Genomic DNA, 25,441 nt, shown 5'->3' on the forward strand with positions numbered 1-25,441 from the left:
CGTTCATTTTTTTTGATCGCGTACACATTTTTTTCTCGACTTTTTTCCCGAATTTTTCCCCGACTTTTTTCTCGACTAGCGTCTGAAGGAGCTTTCATACTTTGTCAGTTAATTTAATAATGAAAATGACTCATATTCATAGTGTAGAATAACGTTCCTAACCTTACCACGAGAGTCTGGTTAAATCCTTGTTGGGCTCTTTTATCAAGAAAACTGGAGAGGTGATTAGGGAAGGGTCATTATTTACCGAGGGGGGGGGGGGGGGGGGGAGGGCTGCTAAGTTTAATTTTTCTGGTTCAAACATTTCGGCACTCCACACAAGAGGGGGGGGGGGGGGCGCTGACTTGCCCATAAAAGGGCGACGGAACTGGCCTTAAATACCACCAAGCCAGGAGAAAAGTTGATTTCGATGCCATTTTTCAGGAGTGTAAATAATATTGTATAGGGGGTCTGGGGGCATGCTCCCCCGTGAAAATTTTGCCATTTCCAAATATATGAAATGCTAATTTTTGTTAAAACCTATGTAGAAAACAGTATAATTAGCTCTTTAAAACTGAAATATTATTAGAAATTCGTAAATTCAGTAATGGAAGTTGATACAACCAAAACTGTAAAAAATAACAATGGTGGAGGCAACACTCTAGGGGATAATGCTTTTCAACGCCAGGCAAAAAAAAGTCACGAAAGTGCAAGCAGAAGGCGCATCAAATTCATTTATCTATTTTGTAGGGGGCCTGGGGTTCTCCCCAGAAAAAAAAGAAATTCCAGACTTTTAGGAGGCTCGCAAATTGATCAAGATACCTGTTCAAAAAATAAGGCCCTCCCCTAAACCATGTATATCAAAATTTGAGGCCCTCCCACAAATCGACGCTCAAAAAATCCCAACCCTCCTCCCAAACATAGCAGCCCTCCCCCCCTTCCGTTAAATAATTACCCTTCCCTCAGCAGTACATGAGAACTGCGTCAGTACGCAGCTCTTACAAGCTGCAATTTGATTGGGCAAATGAACAATATCCGCACCTCGACACAAGAACGAAAAGAATAGAGACAAAAGAACTCCTTTGTAGAACAAAGATAATAGGAGACAAAGCAGCTGCGTACTTACTCTGAGAACTAGGACAGTATGGCTAAGGCCTGTTAAAAATTGTTTGTTTTGCGATACCATTTATGTTTATGGCATGCAAATAACTCTATTGTATTGTAGTGCATTATTTCGTGCAATGCTTAGTTGGCAATTTAGCTTAAAGCCATAACCCCTTCTTGATTGGTTCTTTTTAATTATGTTAGGTAATTATTCATGATTCTGAATATCGTATTTCGCTCCATGTACACTGACTTCACAGTCTTCACCCATTTTGAACTAGCCATAGGTTTTGCAGCTTGCTCAAATCGCGGAAGGTGATCTACATGAAACAGTTACATTTGAAACAGGTAAGCAGTTTACAAAAAGATTCATTTTTCTACTGACAAATGCAGAACAAATTCACAAAGGTTGCCGATGATACTTGCATATGCTGCTCCACTTGATGCATATTCTACACTTGAAGCTGGGACTTTAGGAAAATGAAAATGAAACTTAACTTTATGAATCTTGAAGCGGGGGTCTGCGCTGATATGAAATGCCGAAGAGCATTAAGATGATCTTGCCACGCTGTGTCTACAGAATTTATTCTTGCATTATCATAATTTACAATTATATTTACCTGCTTAGCAGCCGCTAGTGTCATGCAATATTGTTGCTATTAATCATTTGGTGTAATTCTTTTTCTAATAATTCATTGTGTACTATATTTTTTTAAGCTTCAACTGAAAATCAGACGTTCTTATTAAAAAAAGAATGTATCACTGGTTGAAGTAAATATTCTGACTTCAATAGAAGTCCTCTTGCTGACAAATTTCCGCAAGATGTAATCCCAAAGTCGCTCTGGATTCGACTTCTCATTGTTTAAACGTACGGCTACCGTAAATCGACGTTCGAATTATTTCAAACTTTGGGAAAACTTCTCTGTTACCTGTTAACTGTCTTCCTCACGCCTAAAAGGCACAAAAGACCTCTCCAGGAATCATAATCAATCTGGATCGGCCACAACTTTAGATCTATTTAGGCCATAGGTAGCCCAGGCCATGGTTTTGAAGCTTGTTCGTAGCTTGGAATCGGCTGTTATTCTTAGAGGTAAAACGAGTGGATTGAAGTCGCGATTTTTTGTGAAACATTGCCAATAAAATTGCCTTAAAACTTAGAACATGCCTTGTTGTTGTCATATTTATGTGTAATATACGATTTTTTTTTTTGGGGGGGGGGGGGGGGGTGTAACAGAATATATGACTTCTCTCCCTACTAAGGAAAGAAACAAGGTTGGAGGCGCCATTTTCGGTAGCACTCAAATACCGTCGAAATTCGCGAGGAAAATACAACAAACGAAATATTTTTATCTCGCAGACCTATGCCAGGGTACACTTACATTCGATATGTGGCAAAACATCCGAGCTAAATCATTTTCCCTGGCCGCTAGCCATTTTTTAAAACGAGTAAGCAGCGATTTGAATCCTTGACCGGCGCCGTTGGACAATTAGGCACGCTCGGATGAACACGGAGCGAAGCAAACAACTTATAGCGCGAGGCTGTCACCGGCGCATTCGATACGGATTTCATAATTTTTCATGGTCTAAAATTCAGAACTATCAGTTTTCGAAGCAAGGTAAGTAATCTGTTGTCTCTTATTTTTATTTAATTTATATAACAGATTACTATGCGCCGATGACAGCCTTGCAGACTTTCCACCTCGCAGGCTAATAATAGTTTGCTTCGCTCCGTGTTCAGCCATTCAAACCATTGCCTGGGCTACCTGTGTTTAGGCGCGTACACAGTGGGGTGCGCAGGGTGCGCGGGCACTCCCCTTGACGGCCGAAAAGTGGGTTATTTCTTATTTAAAATCTTCAAATACCATGCTTTTTCCATATGATACCTATGACTGCGTAATCCCCCTCGGCCAATCCTGGAAACGCCCCCGTATTACAACCTAATACCGCTAAACATAAAGCCAGCAAATGAATAAAGTTGGAATTTTGTTTTAAATTTTCGTTGTTGTTGATCTATTGCGTATGTATCTCTTGTCTGCTTTCTTGACGCCTGGTGCTTTTTGGCGCTCTCTTATTGGTTAGCGGCCTTACGGCCGCCGTGACTGCGAAATGGCTTCCGTCACCAAAAAACAGTCGCGACTCGGAAACAAAAACACATGGTGCACGTGTGACTGAAAACGATTGTTATAAGCAAATAAACGTAATCAAAAACAAGTCATCCAGTTTGTGAACCTGTAGCATTCTTGTTTGTGTACCTGTGTGCATTCACATGGCTTTCAGAAACAAGACTTCCATTGATCCGAGTTGATTTATTTAGTCTATATGATTCGTTAACGCAGGACGATGTCGAGTGAGTTTTTCCCGCTTGCTGAAGTAAACGATGCGTCACACGACCTTCCAGCCCCAGGTATTTAACCACGAGGTTGTTAAGAATTAGGGACGGGCCATTAGAAAAGTGAATGGGGGAGGGGAGCCAAGGAACAAAAACATACACGATGAAAGACCTGGGAAAAATGCATGCAGCCCAAACCAGATAAAAAATGCATTCAACGATTAAACAAAATTCATACACGTCTTAGAGACAAGAAAAAAAATGACTGAACCCCCCCCCCCCCCCTTCACTTTTCTAATGGTCTTCTTTTATATCGATAGGAATCGCAACACTCTCCTCTCTCCTTATTCAGAATGCCAATCCCAGCTTTCCATTTCCCCATCTTTTGAACGGTGTGCCTCGCTCATTTACCCCCCCCCCCCCCCCTCATCTGAAGAAGAGTAATTATGCATCTACCTTAAAAAGCTTCTCCATTAGGAACTGCAATCGCCCTACTCCTCCCCCCTCTTATCTGAAGAAGGGTAATTGTGCATCTGTACCTTTAAAAAGTTTCTCAGTTAGGAACGGCAATCGCCCTACTCCTCCCCCCTCTCATCTGAAGAAGGGTAATTGTGCATCTGTACCTTTAAAAAGCTTCTCCATTAGGAACGGCAATCGCCCTACTCCTCCCCCTCTTATCTGAAGAAGGGTAATTGTGCATCTGTACTTTTAAAAAGCTTCTCAATTAGGATCGGCAATTGCCCCGTCACCCTTTAGAAAAGCCTTCCCCTCCACTGGGGTGGCCCATACGAATAGATAATTACGACCTACTATTTTTCCTGAAAGTTTTTATTGTTGCAGAGGAACCACCACTAGACGATCGATTGCTAGCGCATTGGGCGCTAGACGGCCTTGAAGATGACGTCACAATTAGGTAAGTCCCGTGACGTCACTATTAGGTAAGTCATGTGACGTCACTATTAGGTAGGTCCTGTGACGTCACTATTAGGTAAGTCATGTGACGTCACTATTAGGTAAGTCATGTGACGTCACTATTAGGTAAGTCATGTGACGTCACTATTAGGTAGGTCCTGTGACGTCACTATTAGGTAGGTCCTGTGACGTCACTATTAGGTAAGTCCTGTGACGTCACTATTAGGTAGGTCCTGTGACGTCACAATTAGGTAGGTCCTGTGACGTCTTTATTAGGTAGGTCATGTGACGTCTTTATTAGGTAAGTCATGTGACGTCACTATTAGGTAAGTCATGTGACGTCACTATTAGGTAGGTCCTGTGACGTCACTATTAGGTAAGTCATGTGACGTCACTATTAGGTAGGTCCTGTGACGTCACTATTAGGTAGGTCCTGTGACGTCACTATTAGGTAGGTCCTGTGACGTCACTATTAGGTAAGTCCTGTGGCGTCACTATTAGGTAGGTCCTGTGACGTCACTATTAGGTAGGTCCTGTGGCGTCACTTTTAGGTAGGTCCTGTGACGTCACTATTAGGTAGGTCCTGTGGCGTCACTATTAGGTTAGTTCCGTGACGTCATTATTAGGTTAGGGATAATGGAATTTATCTCGAGTAGGATTTAATTATAGTTTCACTAGATAAGGTTTACAGGTTTGATGGCGACAGGGGGGAATATCCGGATATATAAAAACTTGCTCGGGATAAAGGTTTAGTTTAAATCGTGGAATTAAAATCGCCTTCCATTCTTCGAGGGGCACCTTTAGGTAATAATACCCGTTTTCTTCCTATGTAAGAGTCATGCAGCACTGTTGTTAAATCCGAAATGTTATAATGGCAACACTAAAAACGTAAAATAAACGTAATAGTAGCTGGCCAATCCGGGATGAGTGCTGTCGTTCTAATTTTTCACTACCGCTTAGTGATGAGTAGGCCCGATTTCTAGCTTAGCTTTTACGGTCGCTTCTCTATTTTCATGTTTTTGTATTACCCTCGAGTTTATTGTAATTTTATTCAATAATTTTCTTGTTAACTCATTAAAGTTGAAAATAGAAACGGATGGGTATCTAGCAATAAAGGCATTGTTTTGAGCAGTTTCCTTTCTATGAAAAAATGTGCCATAAACGTATGCATGTGTATCAAAATATATTTTCAACAAGCCCTACACCCTTCCCAAGTTTTGTCGATATGTTATTCAAGAATCAAGCTTTATAAACTGGTCAGGAGAATGATTTTTGTTACATGAATCGGGTCAGTACGCAGCTCTTACAAGCTGCAATTTGATTGGGCAAATGAACAATATCCGCACCTCGACACAAAGAACGAGAAGAATAGAGACAAAAGAACTCCTTTGTAGAACAAAGATAATAGGAGACAAAGCAGCTGCGTACTAACTCCATGAATCAAAGGAAACAACAACTTTATTAAAACAAAAACTGCCTTGCGATGCGCGCAAAGCAGGCTGGTCGCATTGCAAAGTGATCCCGGCACCCCTCGCGCGCCTAGTTTTAAGCCAGTTTTGCATGACAGTGCTGAATAACGTATGCGCATGCGCGTGTTCTGGCAAAAATAATCAAAATTTCAGTGTTGAATCGTTCGAGTAACGGTACGAAAGGCTGACTTCGGTCGCTGTTTTGACGTACTGTACAGCATTAAAACCATACTGTACAAAAGATGACAGATTTGTGTGACAATGAGGGAGTCATAAAGAAAATTTTTGCCTTATGTTTGGTCTAGTTTTCTTAGCATTCGCCAAAATGTGACAGTTTGCCGGTAAAACCCAGCCATTAAAAAACAAAAAGGCTGTTTAACCGCGCGGTTCTGGAACTAGTCTTGCGTGTTTCAGCAGTGTCGCTTTGCATTGGATTAGAACTGTGTCTCCGCTCGGTCGCTTCAGGCGACCTCGCTGCGATAGCAATTAGGGCCCGCGCCCTAAGCAGAGTTAGGCTAAGTTCATCCGTCGAATAATCCATGAACCATTTTAATGCAAATGCTTGCAAATGAATCGAGTCGATTGTTTTATCTTCATTTGCATGCATTTGTATTGAATACGGCTCCTAGATTATTCCGACATTTGAACTTAGCCTAAGTGTAATTCTTAATTTCAGGAAGAAAAGTAAGAGTAAATCTACATACAACAATGACACGGTTATGTTCCGTTTATGTTCCGACTCTGTTCCGTTTATGTTACTACTTTGTTCCGTTAATGTTCCGACGCTGTTCCATTTATTCCGACTGTTCCGGATTTATTTATTTTTCATTTTGAATCCTATGGTATATATTATTTGGCCAATCTGTGATTTTAATTTCAGCGACGACAGTGATATAACGTTTATAAGGGCTCAGGATGGTCGCCAAGCGTTGATGTATTCTGGAACGCGGGACGCCTCGTCGAGCGAATCAGCATTCTCTGCTAGGATTCCCGCGTTTAATGTAGATAGCACCAGTTTCACGGTTTGCCTATGGTTTTGGCTGAGTGACAACTGTGACGTTCTCTTATTGGCTGATGCTGCGACCCCACGGCAGTTCTCGATCAAATGCCTCCAGGAGAGTCTCCACTTTGTACTCAAAGGAGAGACTGGGAACGACGTGCTGAGCATCAAGGGAAGGTGTTGTAATCACGTGACTTTTATTTGCTGCTCGTTCAAAGTTTGTATCTTTATATAACCCAGGGGTAGTGGAGTGGTCCCAGAAAAAAAAGGGACGGGGCTGGAGGAAATACAGACAGTTTTAAAAGATGTATAATATCGTAACAAATGTCAATACAGATCTGCTTGCCCTTTCTCAACAATGGATTATTTGAATAAATTGTAAACTGTCCGGCATTTAGTCCATCGAGGACCTTTCCCGACTGTCGGGCATATAGCCACTGCGTATAAAATAAATAAATAAATTAAAAACATCCCCTCAGAAAAGTGTCTGTGTGGAGGGCAATGGTGGATGGGTGGGGGGAGGCATCGCGTTCCTCACCCATCCCAGTCAAAAAAAACATTTTGCATGCTTTAACGTACAAACATCCCCCAGAAATGATCTGAACTTCCGACTATATTATTTACTTCTTACTTTTAGCAAAATCCCAACGGGAAAGTGGTGCCACATTGCGTTTGTTTGGGATTGTGATTTGAAGCAAGGTGAGCTCTTTGTTGATGGGCACTCTGTTGCTATGGGAACGTCGCAGTACCCGGAGAGTTGTCTGGCTCAAGTATGTGCACAGCGATTTGTCCTGGCTTACTTGCAGGAGGTAGGTGTAGTTCTGAGTTTTAGGTGTTTCATCCATTGGCTTTTCCAAGCAGCCAGTACAGACAAAATCATACAAAATTCTTAAATGCAAAACAAAATAAAGCAATGCAATGCAGGAATCGCAATCGCACAATATAAAGAAATATGTCTATGGTCAAATGGTATCTTCTAGAAATAATTTTGTCTATTCAAGAGACCATAAGATATTTTGCTATCTTGATCTTTGCTGATTTCCTATAAGGACATACCCCCCCTCCCCCCTAAGAGATAAGGTAAACTTGAACTACCGTTATAATTGCGTTATTACATAGTGTTTAATATAGGGTTATTTTTGAAAATATAGATCCCAGCCGACCGTATCTACTTCTAAGAGCTTGCTAGTAAACATCTTCTGCTAGCATTGTTTCTAAACCAAATATTTTCTTTTCTTGACAGTTGCATGAAATATTGTATAATGGTACCCTGAATATCAGGTTTGGAATGAGAGAGTTGCTGGTGTTTGGATGTGCGCTAACAAGAGAACAAATATCAGGAGCTAGTGAGTTTGAAATAGAAGATATATTAAAATGTGAACTTTAAAAGCACACTAGCATACACACATTGGCACCAGTCGGGCCAAGACGGAACGCTAGCACAGTCTATTACCCGTGCAGTTCGGCAACCATGGACAGCTGTTTCGTCCTTATTAGGACTCGTCAGCATGGCATAGCCGGTTTGCCTCAGTTAAACTTCATCGGCAAAAAAGACTAGAAAAGGTCGCATGCGTGATCCGCACAATTGGCATCACGCTAGCCCCGTCGCAGCTCTAGATCCCACATGGATCTAAGCTGTGGTTTAAAGCACTTCGTTCGAGTCGAAGTCGCCCTGCAGTTTTTTTGCCGATGAAGTTTAACTGAGGCAAACCGGCTATGCCATGCTGACGAGTCCTAATAAGGACGAAATGATGATAGATGAAAGATGATGATTATGATGGTGATGATAGATGATGATTATGATGGTGACGATAGATGATGATTATGATGGTGACGATAGATGATGATTATGATGGTGATGATAGATGATGATTATGATGGTGACGATAGATGATGATTATGATGGTGATGATAGATAATGATTATGATGGTGATGATAAATGGCGGCGATGATGATGCTGATGATGGGTTGTGATGGATAGATGGTGGATATTTTTTACAGAACGTTTTGTTTTTAATTGTAAGAACAAGTCCTATTATCCCTTAGCTTGGCATTTACGTTCCGATTCAACTGTTCTCTTAATAGTGATAATTTATTCAGTTTCTTTCCCGGATATAGTAGCAGAACAAACCACAAGCGGTAGCCGAAACAAAATAAACCTCAAACGCGAATAGAGCCAGTTCCCATAAACTACCTCAAGCATTATCAGACTTACTTTGATGTTGTTGTCCTTGTGCACAGCGGACATTACGGAAGAAATAATCGAATTAGTGAAACATTGTTGATGGTGATGATTATGATTGAATGTGATGGTGGTGAAAATGATAATATTAAAATGATACTTACACAGGTTATTATGTTAACATGACCGTATATTGCTTTGTTTTAAATTATAGTGTTAGCAAGAAAAGTGAACCTTCCAAGATATCTCCCGGAATCAAAGTAACTGACTTAAGCGTAGATATTCACCTTCAGGATACCGTAGACCCAAGCGGTAATTACTCTGATCGTCCCGGCAAAATCGCTCGCGCTCGCGTCGGATTAAAGCAAATGCCAACCAACTATATATCAATTTAAAGCTTAATGATTGTACTTTCCTCCTAAAATAATAATTTAGATTTTGAGTGCTTTGCCTGGTCCGAAGTGCGAAATCGACTACTTTTAAACATACGAATTATTTATACACACCAAAAACGCGTAACCTCCCGGGGTCTGCTTTATATCTTTCGTCATGTACTGAACTGACGAACCGTGTCTACATTTGACGTCACACAGCCTCATTGATTAATAGTCAAGGGTCAGAGTTAGGCGTGGATTAATTTTGCTACTTTGGCTACAACGCGCTAATTAAGTCCGTAGCAAAAAGAGCTATTGATTATCCGCGGCACGGTGTGGCAAGACAATATCTATACTAAATTTTGCAAAGTTGTAAACTACGCCAAGATTAAGGAAGAATCCTTGGCTTCCTTCGAAGAAGGCCAAGCGAGGAAGAAAGCCCAAAACATAGAGTTGTCTCCGTTCGCGGTCTTTTTAAGTTTTCCGCCCTCTTCTTTTCTTCGGTGCAAGCTCGCTTGTCTAGGCATCTTCCTTCACATGCACGACTAGCGCTATGACATTTGAGCGCCTAAGAGTTTTCCCGCTGCGTGTAGAGCGTGCAATGTGATTGGTTGCCATACGTGGCTCTATTTGCTCTTCGTCTGTCATTACTGCCACGCTGCCTCTAATGTTTACACAACTTCAATCGCCGATATCTCGCAATCAAATTTCACCCCATTTTACTCTAAATATGTGAATTAAAGGTACACTTCTAACCGCCCGATTCCTGCGCAACTTGGCAAGCGTCTAGAGTAAACGCTTATAAAGTTGATATAAATACGGATAAATCTCGGATAAAACGTCTATAATGATACTGACGCGCTTGTATGCTAATTAGAGGGAAAAACCGTAAAACTAAGTTCCCCGGATGTAGATCGCGGGACTTTGAGCTAAGTAAACAGGATTATGGGATTATTGACGCCTTCGAGAATAACGCTACACTCATTCGAATTCGGTTTTTCATGAATATCTGGGGGAGTATTTAAAATTTTGGTTTTTTTTATTTGCTAACATCTAGAGTGTGCCTATTGTCATCGAATGGCGTAAATTTCACCCGAAATGAAGCCATTTGGGTCTACGGTATCGTTAAGCTGTAAATAGCTGGCTAGAATAACACGTTATGTACTTTCCCTTTCTCCTTTTTTGCCTTTTTAATATGTTGCCTTTTTAATCATTATGCGTATTTTAGGAACGCACAATGAGTCTTTATTTTTTTTTTACTGGTAGCCAAAGCTCTATTTGTCTCTATTGTGACCACGGTGACAATATATGGAAGTCATAAAAAATAGAAAAAAAAATTTTGTTTGGTCTTGTGTTATTCATGTCTTACATTTTGCATGTTCTTTGTCCGTTTTTAGGCTGTTATTTTTATTTATCCATTTGCAAACACATCAAGATATATGAATGTTGGAAACTTATCCAGAGTATGCCGCACGTTTCTTCCATAATACTCTAAGCGTCCAGCTTGACGAAACCACAGGGCCACACGATTGCAACCAAGTTGCAAACGGTTGAAATATAAACGTCTCTCTTTTGCATTTCTATGTTTTTCGTAGATTGTTAACCGTAATAACAATATAGACATATAGAGAGCTTAGTTTGGGTTACCTGTGTTAAGTGAGATGCCCCGATTTTTAACGATTTTAATGTTCTTCTTGCATTTAACTAATAATAAGAATTAGATTTCAGCTTGTAAATGAGGCGGACCTAGTTGAAAGATTCAGTGATCTGCACGAATATGCTGAGATATCATTGGACTTCAACCTCGGCTTAAACCACTTTACAGTAGTCTTTGAGTGCATTCAGCCTAGAAGACTATTACGCCCGGTGAACCTGCTGTCACAGAGCTCCGCTGACCATGATTTGAGGGTGACCTGGGAAACCAATGGCTTGATTAGCGTTCGACTGCACGTGACCAAGAATGATTTTCAAGTGACCTACACCTCGAAAACGTAAGTGACAGATATTTGTCATGTCGCGTAAAATCGGTGTTTAAGTAGTCTTATCTAAGTATAGAATGGATGGAGCTCATCATTTACTTCCGTGTTATGTATTTTTTTATGTATCCTGTGTTGCATATAGTTTTATATTTGTTATCAGGCCTATTGCGGATGAAACGACGCCGGTAGGTTTCACTTGGGACTCACACACTCGCAAGGGTGTATTTTACATCAATGGCGAAGATGAGTCGGCGATACCCTGCACAGACAAGTGGGCCGACTCCCTAGACGACAGGTGATAGAGCGAATGCTCCCCTCCATCCCATTCCCCGTAACCTGGATTCGAGTGCATATCAATATTTGGGTGACCTTCAAACGGTCAATCTCTGGGAGGCCTGGGTCTAAGGGCTTTTCAAGATTAGTTTGATGAAAATTTAACCAAGCTGTCAGGTTTTTTTGGACAAATTCTTGCCACGAGTCTCAAATTGACAGGAATCAGCATTTTTCACCATATTTTCTGGAGATCAGGGAGCGGGAAAACTTTAGCTCTTCTAAATATGGGCATCAATGACCATATAAGGCAATGCAAACGAAGGACACTATCCTTGGGGAATATGTTTGATATGGTGTGTGTGTGTGTGGGGGGGGGGGGGGGGGGGGGGCAGTGGGTTTGGGGAGGGAGGGTTGTTTATCCATTTATCGGGTTGTTTTCAAAGAGACATCTTGTTCTAGCACGCAGCCAAGTTACCCCACCCCTACCCCACCCCCACCCCTACAGTATCAAGTATTAAGTTAACAATGGTTCAAACTGCGTCCAACAATAATTTGAAATATAAATACAAATACTCTTCCTTTGTGAAGGGGGCGTAAGGTTTTGCGGTGATGCGGTTTTGCCTTAAATCTGGCGCGGGTTTCTTTTCTTTATTTTTTTTTTTTGGGGGGGGGGGGTTATTCCGCGGTATTGCGGTTTCTCTATCACTGAGCGGTTTTGGCTTATTTTTCCGGTTTTGCGGTTTTTGTCGTTTTTCGGAGAGGTTTTTGCACCCCCTTACGCCCTCTCCTTCGTGTGTTTCAGATGCCGTGAACTGTACGAGGAGCGGCAAGCCCGTGTCCAGCTGGTTGAAAGATACATCGAGAAACATATGTTTAGTGCTGACGACATTTGTGTAACTGAGCTGCGAATCGCCAAAGGAGTTTTACCTCCTATCTTCTTTGAAAGAGAATATTGTAAGTGTGATGGTTGCCGGTTCCACATTGCACGATCTCGTTTCTTCCTTGGAACACATTTAAATTGCTTCATATTTAAAATCCCCACCAGTGCAAAGAAAGATTAATGATGCATACAGCCCGGAAGAAGCAGAAAAGAACATTACTCCTTACAGCCTTTGTTCATACGAGAATCCCATGATAATGGCATTCAGGGTGAGTGACAACTAATAATGTTGTACCATTGGATAGAACTTGGTCTATCCACACATGCCATGGTCATCTAAATATTCACTATGCGATGAAGCTGTAACACGATAAAACCCTACTCTATAGCTCTGACGAGTCTGGATTGAAAAAGGGGAGATGTGAGTTTTTACTGCTGTGCTAATAAAGTTCTCTAAATGTATAAAAAAGAGTCAATTGCGGTAGACTACTTGCAGCCCCTCCCTTGGCGAACGTCAGTAAAATACGGGCCGTTTGGCATGTGGTGATCTAGAACCGCGCGCGCAACATGAAAATATTTTTCTCGTTTCGTTACAGACGTCCATCAAAAGGGGGCGGGGCTGCCAGCAGTCTTTCAATGCACACACTTAAAGCCGCATTGTCACCAGTTTACTTCCGGAGGTCCGACGGAAACCTCAACCGTTACAAGGCAAAAGAATCTATTAAAATCCGAGATATTAAACAGGCCATCCGCTCTAAATTATCATTCATATCGTCAAAGAAACTTCCAATAAACACACTGCTTTCAATATTTTGAAATATTTTTCGCATTTTCCGTTAAAAATCATCGGATATTGTTACGTATTCGACCGGAAGTAAACTGGTGACAATGCTGCTTTAAAAAAAAATCTCAACACACACACGCAAAATACTAGAAAAACCTTGTTTGTTGAATTGCTTGGTTTATAGCTACAATCCGTGTTGCGCAAAAGAGGCCGGGACGACCTTACATGGGCACAGCAGCGTTTTGATGACTTGGCGGATTCCGTGGAGCAGTTTGCAGTGGATTTTATCGGGCAGACTGAAGGAGAGGGTTCAATGGAGTTCGTGGACGAAACCATCCAACAAGCACTACTCTATGAACAGAAAAAGGTAGATAAAAATCAAAATACATCACTTTCATCATCACCTCCCGCATAATAGCAATCAACATTGCTGCCTATATCATCATCATCATCATCATTATCATTATCATAATCATCAACATCACCACCATCATTATCAACTGATTAGATAATTACATTCATCATAAAAACATCACCGCCTTCTTGATTATTATCATATTAAACATCATCAATTATTATCTTAATCATATCATCACTTTTTTTCAGTTTCTAGCCCAGCCCAATATCCATCGCCTGGTTGAGAGACAATGGAGTGGAGCTTTGTTTGGCGATGCGAAAAAATTTAATTTGCTTATGTTTCTGTTAATTGTCCTGGAGTCGCTTTTCTATCCATTCTTATTACCACTTTACTGCTGTACTTGTTCAGGTGAGAGATGTTTAGTCCAAAATTCCACCGTTAGACAGTTTGCAACAAACAAACTCGCCACCATAATAAAACAGTCAAAAATTTCCTTGCAGATTCTTACTTTACGTTCATGCTCAATCCAGTGGTACGTTTTACGAAGGACTTACTGAGTCAACTCGCTTTCATCGGGCTTCACATGGCGGTCTGCCTGTCCCCTTCTAGTGTCCAGCCCATCCCGGTCGAGTACGTCATTCTTGTTTTTTTTCTCGGTCGCATATTGGCTGAGGTACAACAGTACCAGCGGTCACGATCTAAAATATACTTCCGGTGAGTTGTTTAAACTGCCTTTATGTCACTCAATTGCGTTGTCTTTAAAGAGCCTTGCTCAGCCCTAGTTATTGTTTTCATTCAATATTGAAGGATCAATTACTTGATAGATTTTCGATATGACCAAATGAATACGAAGTTCGACATTTCTTTTTCTTTTAATACAATCGAAAATATTGCTTTTCCATTCAGACGGGTGTTTTTTTACACTCTCATGCGGGTCTATCTCGGAAGGTTAAAGTATCCGTCCTCCTCGAGTTTTCGAAAAAAAAGACGTATCGATTGATAAGATGACATGATGACATAATGATGACATGAAGACATAATAAATAATGATGACATGATGTCATAATGATGACATGATGGCATAACGATGACATAATGATGACATAATAAATAATGATGACATAATGATGACAAAATGATGCCATAATGATGACATGAAGACATAATGATGACACGATAATATAATGATGACATGAAGACATAATGATGACATGATGACATAATGATGACATGATGACATAATGAGGACATGATGACATAATGAGGACATGATGACATAATGAGGACATGATGCCATAATGAGGAGATGATGTCATAATGATATGTCGCATGTTATTTTCATTTAAGCGACATGTGGAACTACCTGGATATGGCAATCATCTTATGCTACATAACCATAGTGATTGTCCGGATTGTGACCATGGCCAAGTCCGGTCCAGTACAGGGTAATAATCTGCTGGCTGGTGTCATGTATCTGTACGGCATCAACACGCTGTTCTTGATCTTACGATTGTCCAGCGTACTGGAGCTCAACCGAACGACAGGTTGGTTAGCTATATTAGAAACTCTTTTATTATATTTTATAATCGTCGTCGTCGCAGTAGTCGTCGTCGCCGTCGTCACACTACCACCATCACCATCAAGACTGCCATCACCATCACCATCACCACCATCACGACTGCCATCACCATCATCACCATCAACATCATCACCACTACCATCATCACCACTACCATCATCACCACTACTATCATCACCACTACCACCATCACCACTACCACCATCACCACTACCACCATCACCACTACCACCATCACCACTACCACCATCACCACCACCATCACCACCACCATCGTCATCTCCACTACCACCATCACCACCACCATCACCACCACCATCACCACCACCATCGTCATCTCCATAACCACCACCACCACCATCGTCATCTCCATAACCACCACCATCATCACCACCACCATCGTCATCTCCATAACCATCACCATCACCACCATCACGACTGCCATCACCATCATCACTATCACCATCATCACCAAAACCATCATCACCATCACCATCATCACCACTACCATCATCACCATCACCATCATCACCACTACCACCATCACCACTACCACCATCACCACTACCATCATCACCACTACCACCATCACCACCATCATCACCACCACCACCATCACCACCATCATCACCATCACCAACATCATCACTATCACCACCATCATCACCATCACCATCATCACCATCACCATCTATCACCATCACCATCATTATCCACACCATCCATCACCATCTACACCATCATCACCACCATCATTATCACTATCACCATCACCACCACCACCACCATCATTACCATCATCATCATCTATCATCACTTTCATCATCATCATCACGATCGCCATTATTTATTTCACTGACTGCCGTTTTTTTTTTGCATTAGGTCCCCTCCAATTGGCACTGATGCGGATGCTCGTCGATTTGTGGGTCATTATCGTCCAGTTTGTTGTTGTTATTCTCGCATTTTCTTTCGCCATCACTAAGATCTACTTTGCACAGCGGGATCTGGCTTTAGGTCATGCGCAAGCTAATGTGACTTACTCCGGGTGAGTGTGTAAAACGAGAGATAACTGGGTCGGAAAATTGGCGGAAAATAACAAGAAAAACAAGAAAATTCCCTGAAGAGCTATGAATCCGGCAAAAACTTTCTTTAAACCCTTTCTTCACCCCCGTTTTTTGGAACTCCTAGGTCCGCCCCTGGATAGGAAAGACACAATGAGGAGTAAATTAATGTATTTTATTTTAAATCTATTGATTTATCTTATACTGTATTTGTTTTTTTGTAGCTTCTGTCCCTTTGATGGAGGAAACTGGTAAGTGATTTGAACTCCTAAAATTAAAATTCTTCCTTCCCTATTTATTCCCATCATTAATCACTAAAAACGTTGTTCGTGTTTACTTTTCTTTTTTTCTAGATTTTCTAGAACTTTTCCTCCTCTATTTCCTCTGCTGTATAACCATATTCCTCTTTGATTTTCTTATCTACCAAAGCTTAGAAAAGACGGCAGAAAGCCTTGTTTGGTCACTGTTCGGTCTGACAGACCTTGACTCGATAGCAACGAATGATAAGTCAGCCAGCAGCCTAGTGTACTATCTATACGCGATCTTTCTTGTCATCTGCGTCATCATGTTGCTCAACACACTGGTCGCCTTGCTCAATAGTACGTACGAGGACATCAAGGTAACTATGGGGGTTGGGTAAGGTTGCACTACTAGGGTGGGGCGGGGAAGAGGCTGGTGTCACTGGTTTCCTTGCTCAACACTACCTATGAGGGAGGAGATCAAGTTAACCATGGGAGTAGGATAGGGGCTTACGGTTTTACCATATAGGATAGTACCTCATTAATATGTATGATGAGTTCAGTAACACCGTCTCAATAGACCCCTCTACGACAGAACCACTTCCGGTATTACCATATAGGGTGATACCGCTGGACTTTTATCGGGCACAAATGATGACGTCACTTTCGCCGTCTTAACCCCGCTTCATTAGACATCACTAACTACTATTAACTTGTTATACTAGTTAAAGTTCCTTGGCGGCGACGACAACGAAAACACCACACCCACAAACAACCAAACTGGTTTCTGGGCCGGATTGACAGGAAAGGGAAAGGGCCCTGGGAACGAGGTTGACTAACAACAACATCAAAACAGCAACCGTAAACAATGTCAACAAGTAGCGTTGTCGTAATGGGAATATTGTATTCATATGATTATCAGTCGAACTCAGACACCGAGTGGAAGTTCGTTCGTGCTTTGTACACCGACCAGTATAACCGTTGTCACCCATTCCCGCCACCCATCAACCTCGTTACGGTGCCCCTCGCGTGGTTACTTGAGAAACTCAGAAATGCTGATTGTGTCAAGAGGATGGCTGAAGACTCCAAATATGGTTAGTTATTCCTCGAGCAAAATTGTTCTTTTTGTAGATGTTTAATCTCTTTTGGCCCAGGGTTTGCTAAGGGGGAGGGGGGGTGGTATCATAAGGATTGTATTTACGAAAATTCTTCATCAGAAATAACCAAGAGGGGGAGGGAGGGTGGGTTCATGGTTGCGCGCGTATCCTACCTTCTACTTGCCTGGAGTCATGTGTAATTATTACTTACAAGATTTTTGTGAAGGTTTTGTTCTTCTTCAGGTTTTTCTCTATTTTTCACTATTATCTTATTCCCATTTTTTTTTCTGTTTCAGGGATTATTCGCCATTATGCCAAAAATATACTCAACGCCGGTCAACCGCCTGATCACGTTCACGGTGAAGTGTTCTTGAGGTTCGTTGGAATATCTTCCTACACTAGGTGGTCACTCAGCCTGTGTTATTGGGAAAACACCAAGAAACGTTACTTGGAAAAGTTCGGAGAACATTTTCCCGGCCAAGGTTGGTAATCTTTGTACATGAATGGCACAGACTGGACACCAACAGCTAATCCAAAACGCAGACGAAGGGGAATTTGACTCCAAAATTCCACGAAAGAAACACTCGAAAGCCTTTTCTATAGCTTCATCTGTAAAGTCCACTTCGTACGAGATTTTAGACCAGCTGTTCCCCGCCAGTCTGTGGCATTTTGGATGCGTGCGCAACATAGTGAAAAGGGTCTAAAAAGGTTGTTTCTCACTAGGAAGCACAGCTAGGCCACGCCCCTACTGTTTATTTCTCGTAGTTTTGAAAATATCGGGGGGAGGGGGGGTCACGTGCCCTCCTTGCCCCACCCACTACTACGGCCCTCTTATGTTGTTACTTCCCTGAAGATTTGATTTACGATCAAACTAATTTTGCGAGTATTTAATTATATAGTTTTGCGAGTATCAATAATCTCTAGATCCTATCTACAATAGTTATAATACGGTTGCAATAAACAGTTAAGGCAGTAATTGGAAAATATATATATACATATATATATTTAATTATATAGTTTTGCGAGTATCAATAATCTCTAGATCCTATCTACAATAGTTATAATACGGTTGCAATAAACAGTTAAGGCAGTAATTGGAAATATATATATATATATATATATAGTAGTGTGAAGAAAGACGCTACGATTCCCAATTTTTAGACATTATTAAAAATTTACTAAACGTTTCGGCCCTTCGGCCTTCTTCAGTATAAAATAAGTTAAAAAGATAAAAAATACAATGGGCTTAAAACTACATCCTTATATACTTACAACTTGTGAATTCTTTAAATATAGTGTACTTAAATTACACCATTTTAACGGCGATTACAAATTGTTGATAAAGCTATGTGTTATTGAAATGAATTCGGTTTTTCGACTTATACTCCCTGCGTTTATTTAGACCATGGGGAGCCAAAGTAAATAATTGCATCATCCAGTACGCTTCTCTATTGAGAAGAACACTGTCTAGACCAATCAGATCCTGCCTAGCTATTGTTTCAATTACAATGAAGTCATATATATATATATATATATATATATATATATATTGTCTCCAAATTCAAAGCAATATTTACATAAATCGCAATTTGAGTTATTATTTATCTTGGACATGGTTTCACCAAAAAGATTGATACATCTATGGTCGCACCTATAGTGGTTCAAATGGTCAATCCGAGAAATTTCGTTTTGATAATCCGAGAGAAAAAGATCTTGCTTTCTAAAGATCCGAGAACGGATCTGGTACGTATGTAAAACAAAGAGAGCGCTGCAAGTGTCTTCAACAGATGAGTGTTGTAAATATTAATTGGAAATTACTCTCCAGCGCAGATCGTCGCTTTAAGCTTTCATGGTTTGAGCCGCTGGATCATGTCTAGAGTGTTGTTTAGCAATATACTTCATGTAATTAGATATCAGGAACTCGATTGACAAATCGTATTAAATTTGCAAATGACATACACGAAGTACTAGCCTTGTCGAATGACAGAATTGGAAATCCGGGATTCTGCAAACATTTTGAAGTTTTCTTGCGAATGAAACGATGTATTTTCAATTGCAAACAATAACAAAGGAGTGGTTGAACGACATTCTTTAATGTGATGTACATGTTCTAGTTGATATTCTATAATGGTTATTTACAGACGATGCCAACATCGCCAAAGTGTACGAAGAGCTGGTAAACACTAGAGACAGAGTAACACGCTTACTCGCCACGAGCCTTTCAGAACCGACCAGTCCACCTGAGGTAAGTCATGAACTTGACTCTACGCCCTGTATAAACCGACCATCTCAGCTGAGGGGAATAGTCATAAACTTTACTCTACGCCCTGTATAAACCGACCTGTCCACCTGATGTAAGTCATGAACTTGACTCTACGCCCTGTATAAACCGACCACCTCAACATGTACTTGATTCTACTCAGTGAAAAAGTGGAACGAGTGACCCCCTTTAAATTTGTGAATTGCCCCATTAAACCAAAATATTTTCGTACTTAGACATGGCGTACAAGCAGAGGGATGCTGGTGAGAAACTCACTGCTCATGCGCACTGCAAACGAAGGCCATATGGACGCACATGTTAATGGATGTCCAAGCTACGGCCAGGGGATCCCTGCTGAAAATGCTATTGCACATAACATGACCCCCCTGACCGAGAAAAATCCAAGTTTTGAGGTAGGTTTAATCATCGTCGCCGTCTTCCTCCTCCTCATCATTGTTGGTCGTCGTCTCCGCCATCATCATCAACATCATTTTAGTTAACATTATCATCACATGTTATCATTATCATCAACATTATCATTGTAGTCATTCATCATTATCATTATCAACATCAAAATCATTGTAGTCATTATTGTCATCATCGCCACCACCACTGCCATAATAATAATGGGTTTGATGATCATGATGATGATGATGATGATGATGCTAATATTATCGACCATTAACAACACGTCAACATCATCATCAACTTCATCGCCAAGATCGCCATCAACATTCTCAACAACATCCTCGTCTTCGGCATCTTCATCAACCTGCAACCCAATCATTTATAGCCATCCTATCTGTTATCATCCTTGTATAGACAGCAACTGACAGTGCTGATTTTTAAATGTATACTGGCCTCACCACCCCCCTCCCCTCCCCCTCTTAGGTATACATAAAACACGTAGACGATGTCATCGAGATGTTTGTGGGCGTCGTTCCCGAGGGTTACCCGCTGTGCGAGCCACCTGGGCTGATCGCGGGCTCTGTTGCCTATCTCGCTAAGGATTCTGGGATCGTTATGACCGGGGCTTCGTTTGATAAGGTGGATGGAGTGGAGCAGAAATGCAAAAGTGAGTCAGGTCGTGTAATCGTCATGCTGATGCACATTTCCATCAATGTCAATTTTGTATATACCTATTTAAAAAAACGTTGTCAGTGCGAAACGGCAAATGGCGATTGGCAAATGGCAGTTCTAGGACCGAAAGGAACCATGGGTCTCATTAAATTTCTACTAAATGCTGAAGAATATGGATAAATCAAACAATTATCCATTAAATATCATCAATGTATGTCTCTGACATTGCTAGACTTTATTTAACACCTATAGTTTTACGAGTGATTAGTACACAGAAGCACCGTTCGGGCTTAGAACTGCCATTTACTATTTGCCATTCGCCATTTGCACTGACAACCTTTTTTGAAATAGGTGTATATACCATATGTACCTTAGGCCCAATTCATAGTTCGCGCTTATGCCGCGCCGAGTCTACTTGATTGGATTGCGCACATGAATAGTTTGACGTCTAAATCAATTGAGTTCGGCACGGCAGAATAAAGTCAGGCACGGCACTAAGCGCGGCTGCAACAAACGTGCTATGCACAGCAAAAGCACCACACCGATTCAAACATCGAGCGTATGATGTGCCCAGTCTCGTTCCCAGGGCCCTCTCCCTTTCCGATCCTGCCATTTGATCCCGCTGACCCAAATATGACAAGAACGGGAGAGGGCCCTGGGAACGAGGCTTTGATGTGCCATACCAAATGCCATGTTTACTACTCAAAACCTATTTTGAGTGCTACTCATTTAGTGCGACAACGAACACAAATTAAGAAACATAGATTATACGGTTAAGGGATCATGTTCATCAATATGCAATGGTTTCCCCTAATACTGATCAGAGATGATTCCGTAAAAGATTATATACTCTAATAGGTCATGGAGTTCCTTAATTACACATACAAATATAAAACACACAGGGAAGGAGCATTAGAAAGTTGAAAGGAGGTGGGGAGGTTTCAGTCGTGCATGATTTTTATTTTTTTATTTTTTTTTTCTGTCTGGTTTGGGCTGCATGCATTTTTTTTCTCAGGCTTTTCACAATGTATGCATTTCCTTACCCACACCCACCCTTACATTTTCTAATGGTCCGTCTCTTCGACCTCATGAATGTCTGACACCGCGATTCTTTTGAAAAATGGAACAACCCTTATGCAATGATATTTCATTTATGAAACAGCCTCTGGCGGCCGCAATTTTGTCATCCAAGCAAAGTACCAAGTGCCAAAAAAGCATCCATTTCCATCGGCTGATTTGGGAAAGCTAATGCGATATTTTCGATTGAATTTGGTAAATAATGTACAAAACTTTGTTTTCAAATGGTTATTCCGAGATTTTGACATATTTTGTGCCTTCCATTATCAAATGAAAACAATAACAGGTATTCCTGACATGGGCCCTTTAACAATGTATGTGCAATTCGTGTAGAACTATTAGCCCGATAAATGATTTTAAACACGCTTTAGTTTTACGTTCCTTAAAATATGTAGATAAATATCCTTTTTTTACCGTAGGAGTTCAATTTCAGTGCGATGACATCATCCGATGTACATTGGATTTCGGAAGTCAATCAAACTACAGTGTACCAATCAGCTTTGAAGTCAACCGTAAGCGCTTGTGGAGTGGTGTCGTGCACTTTCAACACAGGGTTCCCGTGTCGCTGTATCCTTGTATTGCCATAGGAAGTCCCGGATTAACTGTTGTTTATCAAGTAAGTTGTAAGGAATCGTGGGTAGCCTGTGTTACACGTTGGGGTCCAGGAGTTCAAAAAGGTCGGGGTATGGGGGGGGGGGGAAGCAAGGGTTCAGCGAAGGGGAACGGGGGGGGATTTTTCTTCATATCAAACATATTCCCAATGGATAGTGTCCTTCGTTCGTATTGCCTTATATGGACATTGGTGCCCATATTTAGAAGAGCTAAAGTTTTCCCGCTCCCTGATCTCCAGAAAATATGGTGAAAAATGCTGATTCCTGTCAATTTGAGACTCGCGGCAAGAATTTGTCAAGAGACTTGATCGCTTGGACAAATCTTTACCTCACTAATCTTGGAAAGACCTTAGACCCAGGCCTCCAAAAGATTGACCGAGAGGGTTTGAAGGTGGATGGATGGGTGGATTTTCTTTTTTTGTGTGTTATTTTTAAGGCAAAATATCTGAAAATAGGGGGTCCTGGGTCCGCTTGGCTCACGTCTAGATCCGCCCTTGACACCGGCCTCGTGTAAGACACAAAAATTTTATTGAGGTATTGCGAATAGTTCTTGCCGTGTTATGACCAACTCTACTTGTTGTTATCGCTTTTATATGTTCGCCTTATATTAATTCATCGATGATATCAATAGATTGTTTTCACATGGTCGTAGCAAATAAGGTGGCGGTAATTGGGGCAAGACCCTTCCCAGTAGGGTTCCCTTATAAGAGTTTACTTATCTTGCCCGCTTCTTTGGGGTTTTTTTAGGGCAGCCAGTGCTTGGGAAGCTACAATCAAACACCGCCAACAAAAGACAATGAGTCCGCCAACGTAGCCTTCGAGCCTTCTGGCGATGCCACAGGTATCCCGGCGTTGAGGCAGCAAATAGATGTTAGGCATGGGGAGCTGCAGAGCCGCTTGGATAGACTTGAGCGTAGCATGGAGGCACTGTTGGGTCACGTGACTCAAATAGCAAAAGGGAGAAGGGAGGAGGCTGAGCCTGCTGATAAATAATGCTTGATCAGCGGTGTAATGCTCGACCATTCACAGATAATTTTTTGTCGGCCACACCTTTGTTCTTCTTATCTTAAAAATGGAAGACAATTAATTGGAATATTCGAAAAAATCATCTAAAACAAAGTCATAGATTAGATGCTTTCTCATTCTCGTTCCTGATTTCCTCTGTCATTATGACTCGCTCTATAAGAGATAGAGATAAGATGTTCCTCTTTTCCCAATAGGGGACTTGCGCTAAGGTATCACGTGAGTTTGGGTGTCAAACTAGCGCCCGCTCAGCCTTTTAGCGGCAAAATAACAGCAAAAATCAGTAACTTATTAACCGTTAAGAAAATAAACCAGAATTCTTTTTTCCAGAATGGGTTTAATTTCATTAAAGATTTTATTTCTTCGTCGTTCCCTGGTGTGACGGGAGCAGTAATTTCTTTGTTTTTGTTAGATAATTTTGTTTTTAATTTGCCACCCAAAAGGTCACGTGATATCTTAGCGCAAGTACCCTATTAATCTTTTCCTAAAATGAAAAGTTGGTGGTGTCCCCTTGTGTGTTGGACACGACTGAGTGCAATCCAAACATTTGAAAGGTCAATCAACATATTTCTGAAAGCACTTGATAGACAGAGGTCCAAACGATTAGCTAGCTGGCTAAAAACTGTAGTCATTTCAACAAATCTACGAAGTTAGATAGTAAATAGTTAATATGGTGTCTCTGTTTTTTCACCTGGTAAATTTGGATTAATCATTTATGCACTTATATACATAATTATAAAGTATTCATTTGTTTCTCATTTATTCTATAAAAATTCTCTAAAAGTCGGTAATCTATACCTATACTTAAGGTGGCGCGCCGAGGTTGTTTTGGCTAAACAGCTTTTATACTATGTTCCCTACAGAAGACTCATTTTCGGCGCGATTTTTCGTAAATTTTTCAGATTTTATTAATACATCTATGCTTTATCAGATTCCGCTAGATTCACTCCTCTTGGAAATCAAATTATTTTTTTGTCATGCAAGTTAAAAGGAAGCAATATTTTTATATTAACATAAAAATCTCGAAATCTGCGCGATGAATTTTATTCTAAATCTACAGTAACACCAAAAAAATTTGTCACATGTGAAACAAACAAGACAGCTCGTCGATTACCATTTGTGACACTGCCGTGGGCTTCGTTTGAAGCGCGTTCATATCCTCAACTTTCGATTCTAGTTTCTCATAAACGCAGGTTCGACATGCAACTGCATTAAGTAAGTACTTTCGGTAAGGCCTATTTTAGCCATAACGTCGGGTAATAGTTTAGAAGAGGCGCGGCTTGGGCTCAAATGTTGAAAAGGAATAAACCCTTTAGTTTTCAAATTACCTTAATAAAAATACTCTCGAATTGACCATCCGGAATTTATTCTTGTGCAACACTGGTCCTCTTGCCCCTATCACACAAGTTGCCTTAGGGTGTGGACTTAGCAGGGGGCGTAAATTCGGGGATGGATCTTTGTAGGCAAGAGTGCATTTATTTTTTCAAAGATTGCGAGGACAATTTTGGCGTAAAATAAAGATTCATCAATCGCGAAGTTTGACAGGTCAGTTTTAAGCCAAAAATTCGTGTGCTTCAAGTTGGAGTATTGTTAGGTGTTACTGTGAATTTAGAAAAAAAATCATCGCGCAGATTTCGATATTTTTATTTTAATATAAAGAAATTTCTTCCATTTATCTTGCATGAAAAAAAATAATTTGATTTCAAACAAGCGTGAATCTTGCGGGATCTGACAAAGCATAGATGTATTAATAAAATCTGAAAAATTCACGAGAATCGAGCCGAAAATGA

General features: G+C 40.9%; 1 protein-coding gene and 1 long non-coding RNA gene across 5 annotated transcripts; one reads left to right on the forward strand and one right to left on the reverse strand.

Moving 5' to 3' along the window:
- Positions 1–1,096: 1,096 nt before the first annotated feature.
- Positions 1,097–24,394, forward strand: LOC5515228. 4 transcript variants are annotated; one of them, XM_048731206.1, is made up of 25 exons: positions 1,268–1,431; positions 3,420–3,487; positions 4,253–4,325; positions 6,674–6,970; positions 7,431–7,602; positions 8,037–8,139; positions 9,191–9,236; positions 11,072–11,341; positions 11,490–11,624; positions 12,405–12,556; positions 12,648–12,751; positions 13,451–13,633; positions 13,873–14,032; positions 14,125–14,338; positions 14,972–15,168; positions 16,086–16,248; positions 16,489–16,515; positions 16,694–16,883; positions 17,426–17,597; positions 17,897–18,082; positions 19,742–19,845; positions 20,097–20,273; positions 20,752–20,935; positions 22,437–22,633; positions 23,376–24,394. In XM_048731206.1, exons 2-25 carry the CDS (start codon positions 3,424–3,426, stop codon positions 23,619–23,621), a joined length of 3,816 nt encoding a protein of 1,271 aa, XP_048587163.1. In that variant the 5' UTR covers positions 1,268–1,431; positions 3,420–3,423; the 3' UTR covers positions 23,622–24,394. The 4 variants fall into 4 exon arrangements, with proteins under 4 accessions (XP_048587166.1, XP_048587163.1, XP_048587164.1 ...); XM_048731207.1 differs by having other exon boundaries at positions 14,125–14,254; XM_048731209.1 differs by lacking the exon at positions 23,376–24,394 and having other exon boundaries at positions 1,097–1,431; positions 22,451–22,577.
- On the reverse strand, positions 7,311–10,137 carry LOC125570129. The gene is made up of 2 exons (XR_007312499.1): positions 9,264–10,137; positions 7,311–7,681 (listed from the first exon to the last, which is right to left on the reverse strand). It is a non-coding gene; the product is annotated as an uncharacterized LOC125570129 (long non-coding RNA).
- Positions 24,395–25,441: the final 1,047 nt, after the last annotated feature.

The sequence above is a fragment of the Nematostella vectensis genome, chromosome 8 (assembly GCF_932526225.1).
Source record: "Nematostella vectensis chromosome 8, jaNemVect1.1, whole genome shotgun sequence".
In the NCBI taxonomy this organism is placed as follows: Eukaryota; Metazoa; Cnidaria; class Anthozoa; order Actiniaria; family Edwardsiidae; genus Nematostella; species Nematostella vectensis.

Excerpts from the sequence above, each read along its gene's own strand:
- LOC5515228 (XM_048731206.1), top strand. The coding sequence starts at position 3,424 with ATGTCGAGTGAGTTTTTCCCGCTTGCTGAAGTAAACGATGCGTCACAC. Across the intron at positions 12,752-13,450 it reads CCATGATAATGGCATTCAGG|CTACAATCCGTGTTGCGCAA; the intron begins GTGAGTGACAAC and ends CTTGGTTTATAG. Across the intron at positions 17,598-17,896 it reads GGCTGAAGACTCCAAATATG|GGATTATTCGCCATTATGCC; the intron begins GTTAGTTATTCC and ends TTTCTGTTTCAG.